Raw genomic sequence first — 27,779 nt, 5'->3', positions numbered from 1 at the left:
CCACTTAACCTATGAAAGCGTGTACTCAGTGTAACAAGTTAAAATTGTGAAATTTATGTTTCTGCGGCATTTACAGAGCGGTAACGATCGATAAATCACTATGATACTATCGTTTGGGAGCAAATTATAGCCTGCCTGATGGTTTTGACGAATTCATTAATCCGCCATTATTATAGTTTAGATAGTTAATTATCTAAATATTATATTAGTTATTCTTTGATATTAGAATTATTTCGATTAATTCCGTTACCATTAGTATGTGCGTGACTGCCAACTCTCGAAGATTTTTTTTTAATGGAATGGTAACCCCGCCTGCGCTAACGGTATACGATAACGGGGTACCAGGAAGAGATGATAGGTGAGGATGAAATGTCAGGTCAGTTAGTTCATCGTGATAAATACACCTGGAATTCGGCACGACGGTTTCCAGGGAGGACCATCTGGAGGTCGACTTGACGGGCTATATTGCTAGAAAAGAGGACTAACTCGTCATTGTTAACAATATGTACCTCCCCACTCTCAAAGATTGACCATCACTGTTTTTACCATTTAGTTCACTAGTCATCAGCAATATCTTCCTACTCTTTACCCCAATTGTTATTTAGGATCGGCGTATTATGTTTTTCACCTCCATTCTTCTCTATTTGCAATCATTTCTGTATCCACTCTCATTCTGGCCAGATCATCTATCACACAGTCCATCTATGTCATTAGTCGAAATCTCCTGCTATGAAATTATCGAGTACGGAGACATAACACCTTAGTGATCAGGAATGGCAACGCATAAGCATACCCATGGCACTATAAGCGTAAAAAGGTATTGTGGTGTCCATTGTACTGTTCATGTCTGTAGCTTCTTTTATCGTCAGATTAAGTAAACACATTACATTTACTTTTATAACTTCGAATCAAACATGTATTATAATTCTTACTAGTCGTCGACATATTCTATACTCTTTACTTGTCAAGTAATGTGTCAATGTCAAAATGTCAATTGAATGACATATATCAATTCTGATGATGCTACTAACAGTTTACACAGATACTAAAACTTTACAATATCCATAGGCAACGGTTACCTCTTTCCTTTAGCTTTAGCTTATTTGCTATACTAAATGCTATACTAAACCGTCTTTCAAAAAAAGCGTTCACGCTCACTTTTCATTTTTATCCGAGCAGTAAGTGCTTTATATTATTCTCAATTTCGTGTATAATATAGTATATGTCATATATGTGTAAGTATATTTGTTATTTATATATATTTATTCGTTTATATATGTAATTTTAGTATGTATGTATATCAATAATTAGTAATACCGCATTCGAGTATTCTGACACTTCCCTATGGTTGACTGGGAGAGAATGCTTTTAGCATTAAGTCCGCCATGTACACATATTTGTACTAATGAATAAATAAATAAATAAGTGAAATAAAATAAATAGTGAATAAAAGAAATAAAAAAAATATATTTATTTAAATATTTCCAAAATATGAAATATATTTTTTATGTATGTATATTAGTAAATATTATTTGACTGAATACTTCAATTCGATAGTAATATAATATTATATAATTTGGAAAGCCCCGATTGCCGCCTGTGTTCGAAAAAAAGCATTTCTATAATAATTTGAACAAAACTAGCTTACCTTTTTATTAAGTTCTATTGAAATGGAATACCTATAATAACCTGAAGATGAGTCTTCCATTTTAGTATACCTCGCCCAACCAACGGTGCATATGAACCATTTCGGTATTTGGTTTCAAAAGACAATTTTCCACTATGAAATTCTATACGACCTTATTAAGAATAAAGTAATATAAATAATGAACCTAATGTATATAAAGTAAAAAATTGAATTTTGATTTATTTTGTCTTAATTAGTGGATGGAAAAGACGAAGTAATAAATTAAATGAATAAATAAACGTAAACCGTCAACTGCTAGTTTTTTTTTTGTTATTAATGGATGATTATGGAATGGTAACCCCACCTGCGCTATCGGTATACACCGGCGGGGCACCAGTGAAGGATGATAGGTGAGGATGAAGCAGGTCAGTTAGCTCATCGTGACGAATTCAAGAAGAAATGTTCACGATGGTTTCCAGGGATAACCACGTGGAGGTCGACGTAATAAGGCATATTGCTAGCAATGAGGCTGTCAAACTCCATTGCTAACAATCCCTTTCCCCCCGTCAACTGCTAGTTATACATATTAATTATAGAAAAAACAAATTGATTTTCTCATTTGATTCGAACATAGATCTTTTTAATACTAAAACAAAGGGTTCGAGAAAGTTTAATAATACAAAGTTCATTGGAGACATACAATGTAAATACAGTTTTTAAAATACTAATTGCCGGACGCATAGGCAGTTGCTTGCACTGCTTAATGGATTATCAGACTCTGTTTGAAAAACGTACAGCGGTATACATTATATATTTTATTCTATGCCGGCACTACACAGTTAAAACTGTGGTTTTGCCGTCACACATACCTACACAGATACATATAATTTTTTTTTTATCTAATACATATATAAAATTCTCGTGTCGCAGTGTTTGTTACAAAACTCCTCCGAAATGGCTTTACCGATTTTTATGAAATTTCAATATGCACATCGGGTGGGTCTGAGAATCGGGCAACATCTATTTTTCATACCCCTCAATGATAAGGGTAACTAAACCACTCCTAAATATATATATATATATATATATATATATATATATATATATATATATATATATATATATATATATATATATATATATTTTTTTTTTTTCTTTTTATTATAATTTAGCATTGAAAAATACATACAACTTCAAATTTTCAACCTTTTACGATCAACGCCTATTTTTTTAATCGCGATTTTTATATACCGCAATAGGGTTGCAAGATGGCAATCGAATATTATAATTGTAGTACGATACATTTTCATGTACAGTTTTAAAAATAATATATATGGTAAAACAACGTTTGCCGAGTCAGTTAGTCTTTGTATAAAAATAAATTAAAAAAATACTTTTGCATCGGTACTGTAGTGCCAACCAGGAACCATAGGTGTCCGGTGGCTGCCTCACGTACCGCCCGCATTCTTTACATTTCTCGGAACTACGTTTGTCCATGGTGATAATGATGTAAGTATAAGGTCTTATGGGCTCCCTTTTCTAACCCCACCGTAAACAGGGCAAACCGGAATGGTGTGACATCCAATGGATATCACATCTATGGACGCACCCTTAAATATTTTTTTCTCAAACATGCTTCGAAATGTGAGCATAGTTTTGACAATCTTCTTCGAGATAAATCGAAAATGCCGTACTGGCCAGATACATGCGGGCAGCGGCCGGCAAAAGTTGTATGAAAATCCATATCTGTCGTGTTTTGCGGCCAGATAAATTACTATGTAAACTCATATCTGTCCTGTAATTTAAAAATAGAATGACCTTTTACTTCGAAACATGGCTACCAAGGAGGTAACTAATACAAGGTTTTATTTAAATTTCGAACTGGCTTGAAAATAGAAAGCTATTTATTGAAAAAAAAAAGACAGGAACATTATGGCGCGTGAAAAACTATTATTGTTCGTAATTCGTCATTGAATTTAACTTTTTCAGGAGGAGAAACCTGTGTTACTGCGATCTTTCCATGATCTTTCGCTGCTAATTCCTATCACTGATAGGCATATTAAGATGTTTTTTGTAGTGATGTTTTTTTTATCTCCTCAGAATATAGAGTGTGTTTTCCAAAGGATATATATCGTTTATGTATGAGTGTTTATGTATGCCTCAAATTAAGTGCTACGGCATTTCTTCCACATCGTGACGAAATCTGCAAACACTTTTTGGGCATAAACCTAGATGGGCTATATGCTTGTTTAGTTTACAGTGTACATTGTAAATATATGTTAGTCATTACATTTATTGTAGATAATTAAATTAAATTACCATTTTTAAATAATATTATAATTATGTAATACTATTACAAAGTTTAAGTTTCGAGATTTTTTTGTATAAGTTATTTAAATTTTATTAATATTAAAAAATTATATTTTAATATTATTAATAATAATTGTTTTAATAAATTTTATTAAATTCATTTAATTAATTTAATGAAATTAAGTTTAATTAATTTAATTTAATTAAGTTTAATTAATTTAATTTAATTAAGTTTAATTAATTTAATTTAATTAAGTTTAATTAATTTAATTTAACTAAGTTTAGTTAATTTAATTTAACTAAGTTTAGTTAATTTAATTAATTAATATTAATATTATTAAATAAAAATATTATTTTTAATATACTTAATTTTAATGTACTTAAAAAAACCCTCCATATTTTTTATAATATTCTTCATATGTATTATTAAAAAGATGGTCTGAAAATTTATTTAAAAATTTCTATTCGTAATTAAGTTATAGTCTATTTTAAACACAATAGAAAAAACCAGTTTGATAGTAGAGTTACAGTTGTAACTCACCAGGCTTCTGATGGCGATGCTTCTTGCCCTTACCAGCGGCGACCGCCACCAGCAGTGCCATCACCAACCACCGACGCCACATTCTACACCATCACACAACACCACACATTACCACAGAAAACGAGGGTCTGAGAAAACTTAAAAAAAAAAAATATTAAAAACACCAAAAAGTAATCTTTCTATTTAAGTACTTTGTTAATGATACACAAAATATTAAAATATAATTAAAAAAAAACACACACAAAACGATTAATGTTTCATTAATAATATTTCGGTTTTGAATTCCACTAGCGTGTTTAAGATCGAAGGAACTCTGAAGGTACAGCGCGCGTAATACCACTAACGGACAGAAAACAACTGCCACTAACTGACAGGGGCCTAAAGCGAGTTCGCCCGAGTCGGTCACTACCCTGAACTTACCGCTAACAACAAAACAAACAAAACCCCAAACTGAGCTTTTTGCTATTTAACAACCATAATTTTAAATAATAACAATATGACATTGCTGAACGTAATCTGGTAACGTGAAGACAAAAAATTTAATGTAGGGTATTTAATAATAATAAATTAACTTCAAATTTTGTTTTTGTATTTCATGACAAAAATGTTTTGACAAAAGCTCGTCGTAAGCTCTCATCTGCTAAGCAAACTTTTAGTTAAGATATAGTTTAACTACTCCACGTTAGATGGCGTGGTAAAGGAAAAAGTATCTAAAAGTAACAAAACGATAGATTTTGAATTTTTCTTATAAACAATTTGTTACAGTATTTCTGTTAAACTATCTTAAATATAAAACATTATTATATCAAATAAAACCAAGTTCAGTGAATGAATCGTTTAAATAATTTACAGTTACTTTATTTGTTCACTAGATGGCAGCACACGGTTCGTGTAGACATTTTGCATATTAGTTTTTTAAATCCTATTTTTTAAACAAAACCAACGCTGCACATTGCAATCTCGTTCTATTCCATATGCGGTAGCGATTACATATCTATCAATAGATTCGTTCACTTTTCCATAACTCTATCAAAAGTACCTATTTTATTATGGATTGCCAAAAATCTATTTATTATATTAGTGATTAACTGGCCGTGTGGTCCCGGCATAGAATAGGCCACCCCTTCCTATACCGTGGGTGTCGTAAGAGCGGACTGAGAGAGGGCGAGAAATAGACAGAAGCTCTTAAAAAATGGGGAAAACTTAAGTCCAGCAGTGGACAGTTAAAGGCTAATATGATGATGATGATAATGGGTGATAGTTAACTGTCTGCTGCTGCACACATCCCTCTCCCCCTATTGGGGGTTAAACCCCCCAGTATATATTTATAAAAAACCTTAATTCCTCACTAATAATATCAATATGAGCTTGTCATGCCTTTTATCTTATCTTATATTCGCATATGGGGTCAGCAAAGCCGTTGCACGTCGACCCATCGGGATCTTTTGTGCTTTTACCATCATTTTATAGATCCTTTGTGTTAGGGGAAAAATGTTAGGACACTTGATACGACACGACGAACTTATGAACATTATAATAGAAGGTAAGATAGAAGGAAGAAGGGGGAGAGGGAGACCGAGACATAGTTACATCAGGCAGATCAAGGAAGGAGTTGGTGTCGTGTCGTATCAAGAGGCGAAGAGACTCGCTGAAAATCGTAGTGAGTGGCAAGAGCTCCACCGACAAGAGCGCAGTTCTTAAATGGATAGATAGATAGGTTTGTGTTACCTTAACGATATCTCGCGGTTTAAGATATCTGTAGTCCCCTGGCTTTGGATAAGCCGTTCCCAGTAGACTCATGCGCATGCTCGCTAACGAATCGCAGTTGCACATCAAGTGTTCCATGGATTCCGATTTCTCCCCGCACAGTCTGCACAGTGTGTCCGAAGATACACCCATCTTGTGTAGTATATGCCTTATTGGCATATGTCCAGTTAGGGCACCCATAATGAGTCTTGCCTGTTGTCTGCCACCGCTATAGATGAGTTTATCCCATCCTTCAATTGTCACCCCTTGGTGCTTTAACGATTTTTTTTTAATAAGTTTTTTTAGTAAGGAATGGTATTCGTAACCCCGCCAGCGCTATCGGTATACGCTGGCGGGGCACCAGTGAGGGATGAAAGGTGACTATAAAAGTAAGTCAGTTAGCCCACTATGGTGAGTTCGACAAGAATTAACCACGATGGTTTCCGACGGGGAACCGTTTGGAGGTCGACCTGAGAGAGTATATTGCTACCAATGGTGTTATTAGACTTCTTTACTAACAATCCCTTTACACCCTTACTTTAATGGTTAAACCAGTAATCATGGAATAAGTTATTTGCCAGAGGGAGACTTTGTACAAAAGTTGATTGCTTGAGTACCTCTGTCTCATTCGTGTTACAACCGTGAAGCAGTTGTGTTTGCATAGCTGTGTTTCGGTTTGAAGGGTGGGATATGGCGTAAATTTACTGGGTACAGAGGAATAACACCTGAGTTCTCAGGAATGGCAACGCATGGGGGGTATCGTGGGCGAAACAGTGTACTCTGTTATGTCCATGGTACTGCTCATGTCTATAGGCGATGGTTACTACTTTCCATCAGGTGGGCCGTTAGCTTGTTTGCCATTCTAAGTTGTATAAAAAAAGTTATTTGCTACGGAGAACTACAACTGGTAGAGACTGCTGTATATTGCGGCCATTCAATAAACCCCAGTTACGGGTTAAAAGTAGTACCAAAGTTTCAGTTTGTTAGTGCTAGAAATAATACTCGAGCCTTAACTCTCAGGGTTGTCAGAAAAAGTCGCAACTGTGATCCAATAAATAAATTAAAACAATTTTGTACTTAGCCACTTTCTACCATCGTACGGCTCGCCACCGACAGGGAGTTCATCCTCATGTCCTACAGCCTCAATGGTCGCGTACTGCGCGGTTTCAGAGATGTTTCCTCCCACGAACACTCAGGTTGTGGAATGAGCTCCCTGCCGATGTTTTCCCAAGAGACTGCAGCATGGGGTTATTCAAAAGGGGAGTAAAGAGGTTTCTTCAGGGTCGGCAACGCACGCGTAATACCTCTGGTGTTGCAGGTGTTCATAGGCTACGGTAACCACTTACCATCAGGTGGACCGTATACTTGTTTGCTACCACAGTGGTATAAAAAAAAAGTAGGATCATTGAAATAGCCAACCCTACGATATGCATCAAAAACTAGGGCTGTCCATTAAATAGAGGCGGCCCTTTCAGCGTGTTTCGGCCGGTGATAAATTGATAATTGAAAATACAATACCCATTAGCCTCAATAAGGGTCGGCCGACCCTCGACCGACACGCTTCGGATTTCGAGTTTAATTATGTGTGCAATAAGTCGATATTACTTTTCGAACGACTTCGAAATGGGTGGAGAGAATTTTTTGGCTACCGCCATTTTTTATATTTTCAAGCAAGCCTACATATTTTATATTGAAAATAATGAGTTCATATTCAGGTTGATATTGCTATATTGACATTTTTTTTATACAACTTAGAATGGCAACCAAGCCGACGGCCCACCTGATTGAAAGTAGTAACGGTCGCCTATACACATGAGCAGTACCGTGGACATAACAGAGTATACTGTTTCGCCCATGATATCCCCCATGCGTTGTCATTCCTGAGGACTCAGGTGTTATTTCTCTGTACTCTGTAAATTCACTGCCATATCCCACCCTTCAAACCGAAACACAGCCATGCAAACACAACTGTTTCACGGTTGAAACACGAATGGGAGAGAGGTGTCCAAGCAATCGACTTTTGTACAAACTCTCCCTCTGGTCAGTAAAATCCCTCTTAATGGAGAAAAACAGAGTATTTTTAATAATTTATAAAAACAAACTCGATGTCACATTTATAATATTATTAAAAATGATATAATAATAAAAAAAATATACAATAATCATTCTATTATTACGAATAATGACTCGCTGCTCTGCGCAAGTGTCATTTTGTGTACTTGCAGGAGCACCCGCGATGGGGTACAGTGCCATCAATCATGGGGCACGGCGTAATGGACTCACGTACTTTGTTAGATTGGTTCCAGTTATAATCGATTCCATTATGTATTTTTTTTTTATGGTATCTATAAAATATACGTACCATTACGTGTAGAACTCATTAACGTGCCGCTGTAATGGCGTGGATCTCTTCCCATAGGACATTAGCCTAGTATTACCACCTTGGTTTACCTTCTTTTATTCTGGAAACCATCGTGACTAATTTATCGTTGAATTCGTCATGATGGGCTAACTGACCTGCCTTTTCATCCTCACCAATCATTTCTCACTGGTGCCCCGCCAGCGTATACCGATAACGCAGGCGGGGTGACCATTCCATTATCACCCATAAAAAAAATAAAGATATATTTATGTTAAACCTTTTTCTAAGCCGATATTAATATCGAGCTATTTTGTATCATTTCCTTTCCTATATATATTAAACAAATAACAAATGTTTTTAAGTGGTGACCCCGTATGGACAAACGTAGTGTGAGACGCCCCCACACTATATGGAGTGACGACCTCAAATGCCTTGCAGAGAGTCAGTGGATGCAGGTGGCTCAGAACTGTTCTTTATGGCAGTCTATGGGGGAGACCTATGTCCACTAGTGGACGGAAAATGGCTGAAATGATTATTAAAATTACTATGAGTATTGCATTCGTATTTTTTTTTCTTTTTTTAAGCCTACAAATAATTTTTCAATTATTCCCCTAAATTATATTACCATTCCTTTTCAAGAGGTTATGGGCCCAGTACTGTAAGATAGCTGGATTGATATACATAGAAAAATAAAAATATACAAACACAGCCAGGTGTCAATATTAGATTAAAAAATAATTTAACAATTGTATTGTAACTATTTCACCATACGAACATCAGTCATATTTCAATCATATTGAAGCAGAATGGAAGGGGCAAAAATACTTTTTATACTCATTTTGGTACCAAAAGAAAGAAATAAAGACAGAAAGAAGGAAAGAAAGAAGGAAATAAAGAAATTTATTGACTATTTTACCTAAATTTATATACTTTTCTCAAACATGCTTGGAAATGTAAGCATTATTTTGACAATCTTCTTCGAGATAAATCGAAAATGCCGTACTGGCCAGATACATGCGGGCAGCGGCCGGCAAAAGTTGTATGAAAATCCATATCTGTCGTGTTTTGCGGCCAGATAAATTACTATGTAAACTCATATCTGTGCTGTAATTTAAAAATGGAATGACCTTTTACTTCGAAACATGCCTACCAAGGAAGTAACTAATAAAAGATTTTATTTAAATTTCGAACTGGCTTGCAAATAGAAAGCTGTTTATTGAAAAAAAAAAACGAAAGGAACATTATGGCGCGTGAAAAATTATTATTGTTCGTTATTCGTCATTGAATTTAAAAAGTAAAATTGTGTTTTTGATTTCCGCGCATTGTTTGAGAAAAGTACTATACAAACTTTGGTCACAACTAGGCATTGATGGACTCACGTATGTACTATTATTTGATAACCAATTACGTTTACATACATAATAAAAGCAATTATGTCTGCTGTGTACTTACAGCCGCTCCTTACGATGTTCTCGGGATGAATATATTTAATGGTGTATCGTATTTTTTTTTGATGGGTGAAAATGGTATGGTAACCCCGCCTGCGCTAACGGGATACGCTGGCGGAGCACCAGTGAAGGGTGATAGATGAGAATGAAAACAGGCCAGTTAGCCCATTATGATGAATTCATCGGGAATTAACCATGATAGTTTCCAGGGAGAACCGCGAGGAGGTGGACCTGGTTGGTTATATTGCTAGCAATGGGATTCTCAGTCTCCATTAATAACAATCCCTTTCCCCCCTGATGTATCGTATTTTGCTCCATCACCATACGAAAAACGCTCATATATTAGTCAGATATGATAGAAGAGGGAGGTTAGTCCTTCGAGCCGGATCAACCTTGCGAGATTTTTAACTTAATTATTTTTTGGTGCTTTGCCCGAACATGAAATCGATTGTTGATAGATAAAGATAAATATGTATTTATTTAACAAAGTATGTTTGAATACGCACAGAATTTATCATTGATTCCTACACTGGACGAGTGGCGGTCCTCCACCGTGCGTTTTTCAAGGCACTTTATTCCACGCACAACCATTCTTTGGAATCAACTTCCAGCAGCAGTATTTCCGAACCGATACGACAACATAACCTTTAAGAAAAGAGCATATTCCTTTTTAAAAGGCCGACAGCACACCTGCAATGCCTCTAGTGTTGTGGGTGATTATGGGTGGCGGTAGTCACTTACCATCAGGTTTGCCCCCTGTGTTGTAAAAAAAAATACATGCATGCATACAGAGATTAAACATAAGCTTTTTAGTAGCACTAACGATTGTTTAACTAAATTGTATAATGCAATTATTTCATTTAGATCTCACCACTAATACATATGTATGTATTAGTATTATGTATGCGCGTGTGTGGATGCGTGAGTGTGGAGTGTTTGTGTGTGTGTGTGTGTGTGTGTGTGTGTGTGTGTGTGTGTGTGTGTGTGTGTGTGTGTGTGTGTGTGTGTGTGTTAGTGCGTTAGTGCGTTAGTGCGTTAGTGCGTTAGTGTGTGTGTGTGTGTGTGTTAGTGCGTTAGTGCGTTAGTGCGTTAGTGCGTTAGTGCGTTAGTGCGTTAGTGCGTTAGTGCGTTAGTGCGTTAGTGCGTTAGTGCGTTAGTGCGTTAGTGCGTTAGTGTGTTATTGCGTTAGTGCGTTAGTGCGTTAGTGCGTTAGTGCGTTAGTGCGTTAGTGCGTTAGTGCGTTAGTGTGTTAGTGTGTTAGAGTGTTAGTGTTATGTGTGTTGTGTGTGTGTGTGTATGTGTGTGTGTGTGTGTTTGTGTGTGTGTGTGTTCGTGTTTTTGTATGTATGTGAAAAGTATTTTCATTTATATGATTAACACATTACATTAATAGATTTACTTACTATATACTTTATTATTATTTATATACTTTTAATTTTGTTTCTTTTAGGGTACAGTTCTTTAGGATGCAAATTTTGCAAATTTTATTATACATGAATGGGATCATGCAAGGAGAGAAGCGTTCGGCATAATCAGTTTTTGATAGAACATATGTATAATAAATAAAATGCCTACAATATTTTCAATTTGGAATTAAACGTAGGGTCTGTTTATTTCAATCTCACTTATCAGCTATCAATGTGGAATAACAACTCAATAATACGAACAATAAGCCAAAAATGTTTAATGTCATATCGATAAATTTACATTGCGTTTATCGTAACACCAAAAACTGGACACCCACGACAACACGCGTGCGGCGCGGCGCGCCATCCACTAAACGAGTAAAAATTCACCTAAAAAAATCCTCGCTAAATCAGGTAGTACATACATAGATACGTTCGGATAGTTGCGCCAGCTGGCGCGCGCCGGCCGCCGCCGTCGGCGCGGCAGCCGCCGGGGGCCGGTACGGCGCCCCCGCCCTGCAACAACCAATTCACACTACACTCTAGCCACATTTCGTATATAGTTAGACGAGATTACTTTTTCATTCATTGACCAGTTTAAATAAAATGGCGGAAAATCTAATTTTTATATTGGCAATAATGCTCTCTCCAAGTCAAAAGCCCAATATAAAAAAAGCAAAGAAAATGCCTTTAACATTAGTAAATAATGTTCTGATTGGAATATATATATATATATATATATACGGGCAAACTCAGTGTAGGATGACTCCCCACTAGATGGAGAGACGACCTCAAATGTATTATAAGGAGTCAATGGATGCAGTAGGCTCAGGACCGTTCCTTATGGCGGTCTATGGGGGAGACCTATGTCCAGCAGTGGACGGATAATGGCTGAAATAATGTTGATGATTTTTTTACCACGACTATACCACGAAAGTGGTAAACGAGCATACTTATAGATCTAATTTTTATTTATATACCAAATTTATAGAAGAAATATAGAAAAAGAGACAAAATGCTGGGCCACCTTATACGACATGACGATTTTTTTAAGAGCATAGTAGAAGGAAAAATAGAGGGCAAAAGAGGAAGAGGAAGACCGAGGAATAACTACATGGGACAGATAAAGGGAACACTAGGTGTCATGTCGTATAGGGAGATCAAGGATATGGCCTGGGATAGAGCTAGCTGGAGGAAGATGCATGAATTAGTTGCACTGACAAGAGGAAACTGTTAAATGAAAAGAAGACCAAATTTATATACCAAAGGAAATTTCATTCTAATCTGGCTGGACCTTAAGGATTATTTTACATTACACTCTCGGCGTTGGTGCATTATTCACACAGCGCAGTGCATATACATGTATGGGCGAGCGTGCGTACCTGCGGGCCCGGCCGGGCCGCCTCAGACGAACCACTCGTCCTTGTGCGGGGCGGCGCTCAGCGCTGCGCCCGCGCCCGGAGGCGGCCCGGACGCGCCGCACTGTACCCGCGCGGGCCCGCAGGGAGCGCCCAGTTTCCCGGCAGCCGCGTGCTGCCGCTAGGCGAGGTGGCCGGCTTGCCGCCGCCGCCGCCGCCGCCGCCGCCGCCGGCTCCGGCGCCGTTGCTGCTCGCCATTTGTTGCACTGAAAACACAACGACAGCGGCGTCAAGCGCTTCGGTTTTACGCTTAATCAAAATAATGATTAAATAGTGCGGGATATGGTAGTAAATTTACAGGGTATAGAGGAATAGCCATAGGAATATCCACAGCCACTTTCTACCATCGTACGGCTCGCCATCGACAGGGACATCCTCATGTCCTACAGCCTCAATGGTCGCGTACTGCGCGGTTTCAGAGGTGTTTCCTCCCACGAACATTCAGGTTGTGGAATGAGCTCCTTGCCGAGGTTTTCCCAAAAGACTCCAGCATGGGTTCTTCAAAAGGGGGGTAAAAAGGTTTCTTCAGGGTCGGCAACGCACGCGTAATACCTCTGGTATTTCAAGTGTTCATAGGCTACGGTAACCACTTACCATCGGATGGGCCGTATGCTTGTTTGCCACCTCAGTTATATAAAAAATAAAACATGAATTCTCGGAGTTATTTCATTATTATGGGATTTTCAATAGTGAAAAATGTGAAATGCTGATGAGAATTTTGCTTTATACTACGAATGTGGCAAACAAGCATACACCCCGTCGGATGGTAAACGATTACTGTAACCTATGGACGATTGCAATACTAAAACTGTCACGGTCGCGTTATTGACCCTGAAGAAACCTTTAATGGGGTTAGTAGTATAGTATGGGATTCTTCAAAAATATACCCTTTTTGAAGAACCTCATACTGTAGTCTTCCACAGCATGAGCATTCACGGGAAAAAATCCTTTGAAACCACACTGTACGTGACCATTTAGGTTCAAGCGTGTGAGATGAAATCCCTGTCGATGGCGAGCGGTGCGATGATAAAAGGTGGCTGTGGGCATCATTTCAAACAATTCCTTAGAACAAAATCCGTTATACATACGGTAGAACACAGAGATTAAAAATATGTTAGTAGATCAATATGCGTACAGTGTAAATGTGTGCGCTGCGAGACAGCGCGTCGGCGACACATACAGCAGAGCACGACGGCGGCCGCCAGCGCTGCCAGCGCCGCGCAACCGGCGCCTATCACCAACCACGCGCCGTTGGCGCCCGCCCCGCCGCTGTCTGTACCACAAAAACAATTTGTACTTCAAGTCGCACAGAAAGTAAATTGAGATGTTTTTTTACGGATGACAATGAAATAGTAACTCCGCCTGTACTATCGGTGTACGCTGGTAGGGCACCCGTTAGGAATGATAGGTGAGAATGAAAAGGCAGATCAGTTAGCCTATCGCGATAAAGGCACCTGGAAATCAACACGATGGTTTCCAGGCGGGATCACGAAGAGGGCGATCTGACAGGGCTTATTGCTAGCAATGGGAGTGGTAGTTCGCGTTACTAACAATCCCTTCCCCCAGTAAATCGAGGTTAGAATTCAAATGTTAACCAATTATAACAATTTAGATATTGAACACAAGTGGGATTGATAAATGAAATGAAATGAATTTATTTTGCTAGAATGTAAGTAATTTTAGATGACAGAGGTGACATTTTCCATATATATTTTGCTACTAAGTCGGCGTGCAAATGTTTATGATAACATACTAAGGATAAAATGAAGGAATGAAATAATCTATACATATAAGCAACGCTGTTCACCACACAGAATTTACTATTCATGGTATCCCAGAGACAATGCCGGTCCTTAGGACTAAAGTGTTAAGCCAATTGTTCCTGAGTCTGCACAAGTTGATTATGATGCGGTTTATCTTTCAGACCGGAAGACTTTTAGTTTATTTTGTATCATTCAAATACAAATGTACATACATTGTGTTTTTTTGTGGGTCATATTAAAGTTTTACACCAAAGATTAAGGTGTTCAGTAAAAATCTTACCAATCTACCATCATATACGACGGAGAATTTTAATCACTATTGACAGCAATATGTCCTGTCAGGTAGACCTCCGCGGAATCCCTTCTGGAATCCATACAGAGTCGTCGTGGTTAATTAATAATAAATTGGCCACGATAGGTCAACTAACCTGATTTCATCCTTACGGTTTTATCCTTTACAGGTGCCCGACCGTTGTCGTTTTTTTATGCACCTTAGAACGGCAAACAAGCTGAAGGCCCCTCTGATGAAAAGTGGTAACCGTTGCCTATAGACATGTGCAGTACCATGGACGTAACAGAGTATGTTGTGTCGCCCATGATACCCCCCATATGTTGTCCTGAGGACTAAGACGTTATGTTATAAGCTGGAGTATCATTCAATCTACATCCAGAAAATATCAGATACGTGTATAACGTACCGGGACAGAGCGAGGCGGTGTCCTCATCAGATCCATCGGCGCAGTGGTCGACGCCATCGCACGTCAAGTCTGCGCTCACGCAGAATTCGCGCTGCTTACACCTGAACTCCTTACATCCGTGTTCTGCAATAAACGACACTGTTCTTACATATAAACTCGAAATAAATGCTAACACACGAAATGCAATTTTTTATTTTTATGCAACTTAAAATGGCAAACTAGCTGACGGCCCACCTGATGGAAAGTGGTAACCGTCGCCTATAGACATGAGTAGTATCATGGACATAACAGAATATACTGTTTCGTCCATGATACCCCTCATGCGGTGCCATTCCTGAGGACTCAGGTGTCATTCCTCTGTATCCTGTAAATTCACTGCCATATCCCACCCTTCAAACCGACACACATGACCATAGCCATGCAAACACAACTGCCTTATGATAGAAACACGAATAGGACAGAGATGCTCAAGCAAACGACTTTTGTACAAAGTCTCTCTCTGGTATACATATCCAAGATATGGTTTCAAAAATCCCGCTTTTTGGAACTAAATGTATAAGCCTGGAAAAAAGAATCAATTTTTAAATTCAGTTCATAATTGACGAAGATATTGCATAAGTATACATAAAGCTTACACTAGAACTAGAAACTATCATTTCATCATAAATTTTTCACTGTCTAAAAAAATTGGAAAACCTAAGTTTCTCCATTTTCCCCGAGAATATTTCCCTAAGTATTCATCATCATCATCAACATATCAGCCCTTAATATTTATTTTACTAGCACAAAACGGACACTAAAAAGATATTTAAAACAATTCCTATTGCACATACCAAAACGTTTTTCTTTCAAACTGTTATCTGACAAATATCTACGAGTAATTCCTTATTTCTTTCTATCATGTTTATCGCAAAATATCCAATAGCCACGCAAAATTTCCTTTCAATAAATAATATGTTAAATAAATGTTTAATTCATTTCATTTCGTATTTTTTGAGAGAATCGAAATATACATTCAGTACTTAACGATTTAAAATAAAAGTTTCTTTTTCAACTTTAAAAAAGGAACGACCTTTCGTTCTTTGTTTTAGTATTCCAAGAAAATTTGAATAATAAAACTGCTGAGAAGTCGATTGAAGTAAAATATGTAGAATTGTCTATGGTCCATGGCTATGATTTAATGGACAAATGTGATTTGTGGCGGTAACTGTCAACGCCATTCGATTCTTTATTCACAATAAAAAAATATGTATAACGCATTATAATGTTTTTCTCGTATTTCAGTAGGTAATTTTCTCTTTATAGATCTTACCACGCTATGAATTCATTATTATATATAGGTATTATGATGGTTACAAAGTCCAAGAGTTTAGAAAAAAAAGTAGAAAATTATTTTTTTTAGCTTTTTTATGCCGTTTTTTGTAAAATCCCTTTCAAAAGTACAAACACTAATTATTGCTCATGACTTTCTAGTTTTAATACGTTACATTTTTTTGTTTGTTTTTGCACTCTTGCACTCTTGGAGAGAATTGAGAACTTAGAGTCGGTGGAAAAGTTAGAAAACTAAGTTGGGGAGAGTCACGAAACCAAATATTCAGACAATCTACAAGTATATATTAAAAGATACATTATACTGTTAAAAGTAAACATTACTTTCAATGTTGGCGCTCTAGGCGATTACAATCAAGGTAGAGAAAGCATTCAACTACACGCATCTAGAGAGCTTTTGATGTTCAACGGGGAATTGTCTCGGAACTCAGGTGCCCGAGGGTGCACGACGCACGACGCACGCCCCCCGCCGTGTATGATATTCATTGTTAAAAATTTTATTTAGGCAGCAACGGGTGTTGCCGCTTTGTTGTATAATTCAAAGGCGTAAGTGCTTAAACACATAGCTTTGTGCCAAGTCTGCTGGGGGTATTTTTAAACTGGCTCTTGTTGATATGAAAATGTTTTGTGGCTCTTATACGACTACGCTGAAATTTATCTTACAATTGAACTTTTGTTTTGGCAAATAGACTTCTATTCGTTTGCGTTTAATTGGGGATTTTTTTATGTAACTTAGAATGGCAAACAAGCTGACGGCCCACCTGATCGAAAGTGGTAACCGTCGCCTATAGACACGAGCAGTACCATGGACATAACAGAGTGTACTGTTTCGCCCATGATACCCCCCATGCGTTACCATTCCTGAGGACTCAGGTGTTATTCCTCGTTACCCTGTAAATTTAAGCCATATCCCACCCTTCAAACTGAAATACAGCCAAACAAAACTGCTTCACGGTAGAAATACGAAAAGGACAGAGGTACCCAAGCAATCGACTTTTGCACAATGTCTCCCTCTGGTCCTCTTGTTTTTAACATGTCAATCCCATAATATCTAGACCGGTTATCCACTACTATAAATGTGACTAAATAATTCTAGTTATTAATTCACTTAATTGCCGTGTGCCCCGGCATAGAATGGGCCGCGCCTACCTTTCCCGTAGATGTCGTATGAGGCGTCTAAAGAGGGTGAGGGATTGGCAGCAGCGTCCCTCTTAAAACATCTCTAAAAGCCTAACTGCGGTTGCCAATCTGCCTGCCAATTATGGCAACTACTAGCAAAACCCCCTAAGGGGGAGGCTTATGTTCAGCATTGGATGGTTAAAGGCTAATATGACGATAATGATTGAAAAAGGATCTCGATTTTTTTTTTGTAGAACTAAAGTGGTATAAATTTAAAAACTGGCTGAAAACCAGCGCTGTGCAGCTGTTCACATTGCGCTGGGACACTCACAGCATCAGCTGAGCCGGTTCCTTTTGCCGAGTATGGGACACTTTTTGTATATGTTATTTATATTTTATATTGTAATTGTATGGCAATAAATGTGCTATTCTATTCTAAAAAGATACGTGGCAGTAAAATATTCTTATTTCTTCTATAGAGATACAAAAACAATCTCGGAGTCCCGACTTAAAGTATGCAAGTAAAGATGCCGAGCTAGTAGAGAATCCAGGAGCCCCGGGGTCGGTTACAACTATTCCTTAATGGGCCAAGTTTCTGACGCACTTCATTATCAAATCGGCAGTGGCTCCCTAACTGGCCTCTTATAAACTTATTAAAACAACACAAAATAGTTGTGAAAAGAACTTGTATATGAAATTGTTAAGTATAATAGTCTTAATTTATTACTTAATAAACTATTAAGGGAAATATTTTAAGTGTTCACCACAGGGAGACTTTATACAAAAGTCGTTTGCTTAGGTACCTCTGCCCCATTCATGTTTCAATCATGAAGCAGTTGTGTTTGCATGGCTGTGTTTCGGTTTGAAGGATGGGATATGGCGTGAATTTACAGGGTACAGAGGAATAACACCTGAGCCCTCAGGAATGGCAACGCATGGGGGGTATCATGGGCGAAACAGTATACTCTGTTATGTCCATGGTATTGTTCATGTCTATAGGCGACGATTACCACTTTCCATCAGGTGAGCAGTCAGCTTGTTTGCCATTCTAAATTGTATAAAAAAAGTGTTTATAGGATTTACATAAAATTGTTTGATATTTGGTCGAGTTTTAAGTACAGTATTAATTATATACTAAAGTATTAATTAATATACTTTAGTATATAATTAATACTATACTTGCCGTGTGGTCCCGGCATAGAAAAGCCCCCCCCCCCTTCTTTTCCGTGAGTGTCGTAAGAGTCCACTAAGGGAGGACGAAGGATGGGCAGCAGCGTCCCTCTAAAAACATCTATAAAGCCTAACTGCGATTGCCAATCCGCCTGCCAAGTGTGGCAACTACTGGCAACCAGTAGTTGCCACACTTGGCAGGCGGATATAATGATGATTATGCTTTTGTATATTACTCGACCTTAAATTCATCGACGGAATAAAAAGTAGACTACATCTTCCTTCATTTCATATGACCACGTGGTATTCCAAATTTTATAACGTTTGGTATACTGTGTATATGTATATATATATATATATATATATATATATATATATATATATATATATATATATATATATATATATATATATATATATATATATATATATATATATATATAGACGCCAAGGGATCATGAACAAACTTATTTTTACATATTTATAATAAAATATTGATAAGGACTCAAATCTTCGAGTTAATCCCAAAATACGCTATCAATTTTAACTTAAAGTAACTTTTAGACTTTCGCGTTGCATGTTTTATAAAATACAGGAAATACGGAAAAGGTGGGTGACTCAATTTAGTATATATTGTCTGTTATCTCTGCAAAGAGAACGGATTATTAAACATGGGGGTTAATAGTCCCATTGCTAGCAACACACCCTGTCAAGTCGACCACCTCGCGGTTCTCCCTGGTTACTAAACCATCATGTTCTATTCCAAGTGAATTCATCACGATGGACTAATTGACCTGCCTTTTCATTCTCACCTATCCCTCACTGGTGCCCTGCCAGTGTATACCGATAGCGCAGACGGGGTTACCATTCCATCATCATTCATTTAAAAAAAAAACTATCTCTAATTAATAATTAGTGTTCGCTGTAAAATAAATCGAATAAAAAAAAAAATAAAAAACAAAATTAATCAAATCCATTTTAATATACCATATTACATCAAACAGCCCATAAAATATCAGAGACAAGACATTTCTATTCGCAACAGAGATAGACTTGTTGCATTATCACGCCTATTACTCCTATACCAAATAGCTGAAGGCGCTGTGAGCACTCAATACCATATTTAATGTCCTGAACATAAAAATATTACGAGGCACCATAGAGAGGCGAACCATCTAATGATGCTGCTTTATCCCTCGATAAAGACCACTAAAACCCCTATTGCTTTTAATACTACAATAACAGTTCTTTGTCCTCAATATTTGGGTCAAGTTTGTTTACTGTCGCTCGTTTTGTATATAATGTATTAGAACTAACAGATCTTAATGCGCTGTGATGGTCGTTACCGGATGATTTATGTATATGGGACAAAGTCTTGAATGTATAAAGGGTGTCAGTGGATGCAGGTGGCTCGGGACCATTCTTTGTAGTCTATACAGGAGGTCTAAGTTCAGCAGTGGACAGATAACGGTTGATATGGTGACGATAATGAAAGTGTTGAAAGATGTTAGCTACTTTAGCTACTTTAGCTACTTTACTTTTTACCAGAGGGAGACTTTGTACAAAAGTCGATTGGTGATATGGAAAGTGTAATGTGGACACCTAATGGAAAGTGGTAACCGTCGCCTATAGATATGAGCAGTACCATGGACATAACAGAGTATACTGTTTCACCCACGATACCCCCCATGCGCTGCCATTCCTAAAGACTTAAATGTTATTCCTCTGTACCCTGTAAATTCACGCTATATCCCACCTTTCAAACCGAAACGCAGCCATGCAAACACAACTGCTTCACGATAGAAACACGAATGGGACAGAGGAGTTTTCGCTATTTGTTCATTGCATTTAGAGAAGAATAAATTGTTAATAACGGAAAGTATCAACCCAATTTCTAGCTATATTGCTAGAAATTGGGCTGATACTTTCCGACCTACCAGGTCGACTTCCACGTGGTTCATCCTGGAAACCATTTTGGATAATCTTTATGAATTCGTCATTATTGACCAAGTAACCTGCTTTCATCCTCACCTATCCTTCCAATATCCTGCCAGTTTATACACTAACACTGAGGGCAGAGTTACCATTTTATTTTGATCCTATTAAAAACTGCTTACTTAATCCCAATATTTAGATTTAATCCCCTTTCATCTTCAGTAAACATTTAGAAATCCATCCTCTATATTATTAGAAGCTTCAATCGAACCTACCAATTAATATTTATTCAATACTTACTAAATTTAACATTCGGTTTTGTACTTTGAACGTCATTTAGGCGAGGCCTACCTACCTACTGATTAAAGTGAAAATGTTTTCGCATCGCCAAGCGTAAAGGCGTTCCCAGCGGCGTTTTCTTATCCCTTTAAGCATCCCAAGAGCCTTTACCATTTTTTTCCAAGCAGCCAAGCGTAAAATTTAATTGGTAGCTGACTTATTAATTGCGTATGTATGCAACAAAGGCGCAGAAGCCTTTATACATACATACATATGTATGCAAACAAGCCAACCAAGGTTCTTTGTTACCATTGTGCTCTTGTAAACATTTTAATGCACATATTTCAAATTCTTGCTGTAACGAGAGCTGAATGTATTTTATAAAAACAAAGAGCTTTAAAATACTATTGTCGATGCATGATTTATTTTTATTTATTTATTTATTTAAATAATTTTTTAAAAATGGTAGTAAAGACGACCTTGAAACTAGTAGTAGTTGACTAGTAAATTTTCGTGTTAATTTTCACTTGTTGTCTAATCCTATCTATCTATCCTATTTAAGAGCTGCTCTCTTGTTGGTAGAGCTCTTACCACTCACTACGATGTTTAGCGAGTCTCTTCACCTCTTGATACGACACGACACCAACTCCTTCCTTGATCTGCCTGATGTCCTTCTATCTTACCTTCTATTATAATGTTCATAAGTTTGTCGTGTCGTATCAAGTGTCCCAATATTTTTCCCCTTCTGTCCTCAATAGTTCTAATAATTTGTCTTTTTTCCTTAACCCTAAGCGGGACCTCCTCATTGCTAATTCGATCCCTCCAGCTTATTTTCTCCATTTGTTTAATCCGTGTAATGTATATTAAAATTAATAATAACATATCCCAGTCAATGCGTTCAAATGTATTTCGAAATTTTCCTAAGAAAACTACGAATTTGCTTGTAAAATGTTTTTTAAATAACAAAAGAATTTGTTTAAAGTCTATTATATACTAGCTTTTACCAACAATTTAGTCATCGTGACTAAGATATCTGACTGAGATAAAAGGTAGCCTGTAGCCTTCGCCATTCCACACAGTACTTGTATACCTTTAAGAGTCATTGGTTAAGATGTTAAAGCGCTTTAAGATAACAAACAAATCAACTCACATGTAATATCAGTAATTATATATAGATAATCGAGTACTTACATATTATTTTTTACATTTCCTTAATTCAATAATTCACTGCCTACTTATTTCTCGGTTTGTTTAATGATTTGTTTGAATCGAAGCATTTGGCGTTCCATTGTTTCTGCCTACCCTAATGGGAGACAGGCGTGACAGATATGTATGTATGTATGTATATATGTATGTATGTATGTATGTATGTATGTATGTATGTATGTTGTTTAATGGTTGACTGGTAAGGAAAATTGTCTAGTGTTAAATCCGCCATATGTACATACTTTTACTGTGCAGTAAGGTTTAAATAAATAAGAATAATATCTAAAGTAAAAATATTAATTACTATACAATAAATAAATATATAATTATATACTTGTATTTACAAGTCTGATAATAATCGGTGCGCTCAAACTCTTACTAGCTTCAAAACCTCTGTTAAATCCTACTACCTCTCACTTTAGTACTATTTTCCTGTGTTCTCTTTTTGTTTTCCTTCGTAATTTTTTTTCTGTTGTATGTGTGCTGTTAAGTATGTGTATGTTATGTATATATTTAATTGTGTATATATTATATGTGTATTTATGTATGTGTGTATGTATGTATGTATGTATGTTTGTATATGATAATATTTATATAATAGTGCGCCACCTACCCTTTGTCTTTTTCTCAATGTCCTCTACCCAAAGGTTGTCTGGAAGAGATTGCTTAGCGATAAAGCCGCCTTTTGTATCACTTCTCATTAATATTTACTGTATTTGTTATTTCTCTTTTTACTTGATGCAATAAAGTGTAAATAAATTAATAAATAAAATAATAACTTCTGCTGTAATAAATTTATACTTGTCAATAAATATATATATGTATATGTATATATATATTGGAATATTCATGTTTCCATTCTTAAAAGTAACAATACAATATTAATAAAATTCATTAGAATAATTATCATAAAAAATATGGAAGGAGACGAGACGACGAGTGAAATAAATTGTGAAAAATATCAAGGAACCAAAATTACTTCTTTTATTGGCGACAAGATACTCATTACGGTCTCAATAACAATTCCGAAGCCGCCGCTCACAGACAGACAGCTTATTAAATAAGTAGACGTGATAAGATTTTATTATATCGATAAAAAAAAACTTTAGGAAAGAAAGAATATGTATATCAACAAATCACGCGACATAAAGGTATGAGCAGTTTATCCAAACTATTATTATGAGAGGGAAGACAAGGCATTTAAGTGTTTGTATTATTATTATTTCATATTATTTAAACTGTCCATTGCTAAGCATAAGCCTTCCCCATAAGGAGTGTTTTGACAGTAGTTGCCACGCTTGGCAAGAGGGTTGGCAACCGCAGGTAAGCTTTTACAGATGTTTTAAGACGCTGCTGCTCATCTCTCGACCATAAATTCCCTTAGTCGCCTCTTACGACACCCACGGGAAAGGAAGTGGTGGCCCATTCTATGCCGGGACCGAAACGGTGTTTTAAAGTTTGTAATAAATAAAACCGATCAGATGTTATACTCGCATGCCGAGGGTTCCGTACGCACATATGGGATTAAATGGTTTTTTTTTATACAACTTAGAATGGCAAACAAGCTGACGGCTAACCTGATGGAAAGTGATGACATGACAGAGTATACTGTTTCGCCCATGATACCCCTCATGCGTTGCGTTATTCCTCTGCACCCTGTAAAATCACGCCATATCCCACCCTTCATATCGAAACACAGCCATGGAAACACAACTGCTTTACGGTTGATACACGAATGAGAGAGGTACCCAAGCAAACGACTTTTGTACAGTCTCCCTCTGGTCTAAAATATATATATATATATATACAAGGGTAGAATATGTAAACGGACTGCCCTATCGGCTGTTTGCACAAATAAAACACCCAGCTAAATTAAAGAGGGTCGATCCGGCTCTATAACGTGACGGATTCGGTTATAAAAATAATTATTTATTACTCGGTTCGATCTATTCAGATCATCGCTTCGTCCGTACACTTCATTTAATCGTTTACCCTTTATTTATGTTGACTCGGTCAATCTATCAGCTTTTAATAGACGCTCGTAAAATTTTTCTTTATTTTCAATTTCTAAAACGATTACCGGTTCTAACAAATTAAATCATTATTCGAGTCTGAAATGTAAATCATTAATATATTTTTCCATAAATTGTTGTATTTGTGAATTTAGGCATTTTTTAACAAGATACTAGGTCTCTTATATCAATATGGCGTGCCATCTCTATATAGTATAAAAAGAAAATTTACCAGAGGGAGACTCTGTACAAATGTCGATTGCTCGGGTACCTCTGTGCCATTCGTGTTTCAACCGTGAAGCAGTTGTGTTTACATGACTGTGTTTTTGCAAGCAAACGACTTTTGTACAAAGTCTCCCTCTGGTAACTTTTCATTGGTCATTTTTCATTTACAACATTAGTAAAAATAAATGCATAAGTTATAGATTATTTTAACTCTATTTTATCATGTATTTTATGTTGATATAAATGTATGCTTTGTTGGTTTTCTTTAAAAGAAATAAAGAAATAAATTACTGATTTATTCGAGCGAAACAACGGGACAGGGTTTCTGTTTTTTAAAGATTTATTCTTAAAGATTCTATAAAGCTAAAATTTATGTTAGGATTAGAAAATTCAAAGGTGAAAGATCTCTCTCGTAGTGATAAAAGAGTATATAAACTTTTACATTTAAATAAAAGTCCAATACTTAATGGGCCATCTGGGATCTCTGAATAAACAGTATGAGTAATTCTCACAAAGAATTAAAGCTATTACAAGAGAACTTTATGTATACAAGTAATTTACGAATATTTTATTACTGTTTCAATTATAAACAATAGAGATAAATTATTAAATACAACCTAAAAGTTTAAATATAATTTCTTATACTCTGAATATAAACTATAATAAATATATTAACCAGAGGGAGACTTTGTACAAAAGTCGTTTGCTTGTGTACCTCTGTCCCATTCTTGTTTCTACCGTAAAGCAGTTGTTTGCATGGCTGTGTTTCGGTTTGAAGGGTGGGATATGGCAGTGAATTTACAGGGTACAGAGGAATAACATATATATATATATATATATATATATATATATATATATATATATATATATATATATATATATATATATATATATATATATATATATATATATAAACAACTGTAACTGTAACTCAATAACCGTATTAAGCTGTTGAATTAAATTAATTAATTAAAATAAAAAAATAATTAAATAAATAAATTAAAAAAGAAGAGAAGAAGAAGAGACCAAGTGTACTTACTGGGATCCTTGACGGCGGTGATGACGAGCTTGAACCCGTTGGCGTCAGTGCCCCAGTTGTCGGTGACATACTTGAGGGTCACGAAGTTGCTGCGCGTGAACAGCGCGCCCACCTGCTGCTTGGTGTTCCGGCACGACAGGTCCGCCTGCAATCATGTGCACTTTATTCAATTAAAAAATAAATCTATGTTCAAATAAAGAGAATACTTACTGACTAACTAACTGACTCGTATACCAACGCACAGATGGAATTGCTGAATTTAGCATCTTCGAATTTTGTAAATAGCATAGGTAAAAAAGGAATTTAGACAATTTAAACCCTAAGGAGATAAACCTTGGGTTGAAAGTTTGTATGGATTTAGTCAGTATTAAAGATTATGTTCCACAAAAAACCTGCTTCAATTCTAACAAAACCAGTTATTTCGAATTCAAAATTAAACTATTAAACCGACTTTGATAAAGATTCTATAAGACCTATCTGTAAATGTACCCTTTTAGATAAAAGAAGAATTCTCCAAATCGGTAACCAACTTAAAAAAAAAAGCCAATGAATTGAGAAGAACCTCCTTTTTTTTTAAATCGATTAATTTAATTGTATTTGTACCTATATGTTTTGTTTTAATGTAACAATGTTTTATTTATTTTGTGTTAATTGTCTATACATATCTATACATACCAGAGGAAGACTTTGTACAAAAGTCGATTGCTTGGGTACCTCTGTCCCATTCGTGTTTCAGCCGTGAAGCAGTTGTGTTTGCATGGCTGTGTTTCGATTTGAAAGGTGGGATATGGCAGTGAATTTACTGGGTACAGAGGAATAACAACTGAGTCCTCAGGAACGGCAATGCATAGAGGGTATCATGGGCGAAACAGTATAATCTGCTATGTCCATAGTACTGCTCATGTCTATAAGCGACGGTTGCCACTTTCCATCAAGTGGGCCGTCAGCTAATTTGCCATTCTAAATTGTATAAAAAAAAAAAACTATATAAAGCATTTATCTTGTTTCCAGCAAAACAACAGTTAAGAACATAACAAGAAACGAGTGGCTAAATCCTACGGAACTCGTGTGAGAAGCAAGTTGGTAACAAATATTATGTTCTGAATAACGACGGGACTCTTTTATCCAACTTTCAATGGTATCCTTAAGGCTTCCCTGTATGAAGAGCCATCTAAACATTTATAAGGGATCGAATAATCCTAAAGGTAAATTTACAGTCTATTGCAATCGGGGTGTCTACGTTTTCTTGGCATTTTTTAACCGACTTCAGAAAGGAGGAGATTTTCAATACGATTATATATTTTTTTATGTTTGTTGCATGTTGCTTTGATTTTTTTTTTATCTAAAAGGGTATATTTTGAGATAAGTCCCATCCAACTTAGAATTGCCAAGCTGACTGCCAACCTGATGAAAAGTGGTAACAGTCGGCTATAGACATGAGCAGTACCATGGACTTAACAGAGTATACTGTTTCGCTCATGATACCGCCCATGCGTTGCCATTCCGGCGAACTCAGGTGTTATTCCTCTGTACCCTGTAAATTCACGCCATATCCCACTTGTCAAACCGAAACACAGTCATGCAAACACAACTGCTTCACGGTAGAAACACGAATAGGACAGAGGTGTACAAGCAAACGACTTTTGTACAAAGTCTCCCTCTGATAAATGTTATTTGTGTTATTATTTTTTTATTTATGGGCATAAATAAAAAAATGAACAAGATAGGTAGGTTTTTTCTTGTGTTGTTTTTATTGTAATGAATATAGTAATAATTATACATTACTTATAGAATTATAACTTAATAGGGTTACGCTAGTAAAAATAGTTTGTTTTTAAATGAATGAAGCCATCACTGCTAAGTTAAGTGTGGCAACATTATTTTTGGAAGTGACATTAGCTTATGTCAGTTTAATGCATCGAATTAAAAGTTCGACCATGGCTATGAACTACACAGCAGTGGCTATGAACATGTCTATGTCTATATATGTTATGTCTATATGTACACTAATATTATAAAGAGGATAGATTTGTATTTTTGTGTGTATCTTTGTAATGAATAAACTCAAAAACTACTTTGTCGATTTCAAAAATTCTTTCACGATTAGAAAGCTACATTCACCCTGAGTAATATATTTATTTCTAGA

The 27,779-nt window shown here is 36.4% G+C and overlaps 2 protein-coding genes across 3 annotated transcripts in view; both read right to left on the bottom strand.

The window, feature by feature from the left end:
• Positions 1–5,085, bottom strand: part of LOC116412780 (laminin subunit alpha-1) — a 226,833-nt gene extending 221,748 nt beyond the window's left edge. Inside the window, exon 1 of the mRNA XM_052900805.1 lies at positions 4,479–5,085. Within this exon, the coding sequence (XP_052756765.1) occupies positions 4,479–4,560 (82 nt within the window). The 5' untranslated portion in view covers positions 4,561–5,085. The remainder of the gene's footprint in view (positions 1–4,478) is intronic.
• A 6,609-nt stretch (positions 5,086–11,694) lies between these two features.
• Positions 11,695–27,779, bottom strand: part of LOC116412781 (uncharacterized) — an 83,659-nt gene continuing 67,574 nt past the window's right edge. The window contains exons 3-7 of one of the 2 annotated variants that reach the window (XM_052900793.1): positions 25,634–25,778; positions 15,320–15,457; positions 13,994–14,131; positions 12,823–13,064; positions 11,695–11,956 (exon numbers count right to left, since the gene is read on the bottom strand). In XM_052900793.1, coding sequence (XP_052756753.1) covers positions 12,880–13,064; positions 13,994–14,131; positions 15,320–15,457; positions 25,634–25,778 — 606 coding nt within the window. In that variant the 3' untranslated portion in view covers positions 11,695–11,956; positions 12,823–12,879. The remainder of the gene's footprint in view (positions 11,957–12,822; positions 13,065–13,993; positions 14,132–15,319; positions 15,458–25,633; positions 25,779–27,779) is intronic. The other variant, XM_052900794.1, reaches the window with a different exon arrangement.

Source organism: Galleria mellonella, unplaced genomic scaffold (assembly GCF_026898425.1).
Source record: "Galleria mellonella isolate WM207_F2 unplaced genomic scaffold, CSIRO_AGI_GalMel_v1 utg654, whole genome shotgun sequence".
In the NCBI taxonomy this organism is placed as follows: Eukaryota; Metazoa; Arthropoda; class Insecta; order Lepidoptera; family Pyralidae; genus Galleria; species Galleria mellonella.
Note: the sequence above shows the minus strand (reverse complement) of the source record. Positions and strands in the feature narration are given on the sequence as shown.